This window comes from Arachis ipaensis, chromosome B01 (assembly GCF_000816755.2).
Source record: "Arachis ipaensis cultivar K30076 chromosome B01, Araip1.1, whole genome shotgun sequence".
In the NCBI taxonomy this organism is placed as follows: Eukaryota; Viridiplantae; Streptophyta; class Magnoliopsida; order Fabales; family Fabaceae; genus Arachis; species Arachis ipaensis.
The window spans coordinates 71336842-71337851 of NC_029785.2; the positions used below are offsets into that span (position 1 = coordinate 71336842).

At 45.2% G+C, this 1010-nt stretch overlaps 1 protein-coding gene across 1 annotated transcript in view; it reads left to right on the top strand.

Annotated features, from left to right (window-relative positions):
- The window catches only part of LOC107608573 (rRNA 2'-O-methyltransferase fibrillarin-like), an 8971-nt gene continuing 8656 nt past the window's right edge, over positions 696-1010 (top strand). The window contains exons 1-2 of the mRNA XM_016310330.1: positions 696-796; positions 839-1004. Coding sequence (XP_016165816.1) covers positions 696-796; positions 839-1004 — 267 coding nt within the window. The remainder of the gene's footprint in view (positions 797-838; positions 1005-1010) is intronic.

Genomic DNA, 1010 nt, shown 5'->3' on the forward strand with positions numbered 1-1010 from the left:
AGTGGCATAATGAAAATATTTCAAGTAACACGTATTCACAGTTAGAAGCTATAAGTAACTCATATCCAAATAAGGAAAACAGGTTGATGATGATTCAAATAGATATAGAAATAGCAAAAATTGGAATCAAACATCAAAAATGCAAATTATGAACCAGGAAATCAAAAAGAATAAGAAAGCTTGCCCTGGCATTCATGAATTGTTTTGGTTAAATCTAAGGAAAGCACAGTTGAAAATGCCAAAATCAAGACATGAATGGAAACATTTTATAGAAATTTGGGCAGCATTCCGGCTAAAATTGGATTGTCCCGGAAAATAAACAACAACAGAATAGTTCATATGAATCAGAAATACAGCTGCAATTACATATAAGGAATAAGAACATGAAAAATCAGAGTAAAGAGCAGCATGAAACAAGAAATTACAGCATATGAACAAAACTAACATCACAGCAACAGCAGAATTGTGAAAATAATGAAACAAGAAACACGAACAGCGTAATTAAACAGACCTAAATCCACTAACCACATCCTAGGCTACCTAACAACCTAAAATCCACTACAACATGCATATCTAACTAGCCTAATGACGAGCATAAACAGAAAAATATGAATTAACTACGAAGGATAGAAGGGTTGTGTTTGTCAGAACCTGGTAGGCGTAAGAAAGAGAGTGGGGCAGAGAGGTGGCTGGGGATGACGGCGGTGGCGTCCGGCACGGCGGAAGAGGGTGGCGCGGCGGCGGTGGCTGCTGTTCGGAGGAAGGGAGGGAAAGGTAGGGGTAATGGGGGTAGGGGGTAATAGGGGAAGGAAGGGGGGCTGTGGTTGGTGCTGGGTAGTGGTGACGGGGCGGCGGCGGTGGGTGGTGGTGGCGCGGCGTGGGCAGTGGCGGTTAGAGGGGAAGAAGAAGAAAGAAGAAGAGAGAAGGGAGAAGGAGGAAGGGGGTTGGGTGGCGGCGGGGTCTGGGTGGTCGGCGGCGTCTGGCGGTGGCGTGGTGGTGGCTGGGTGGGG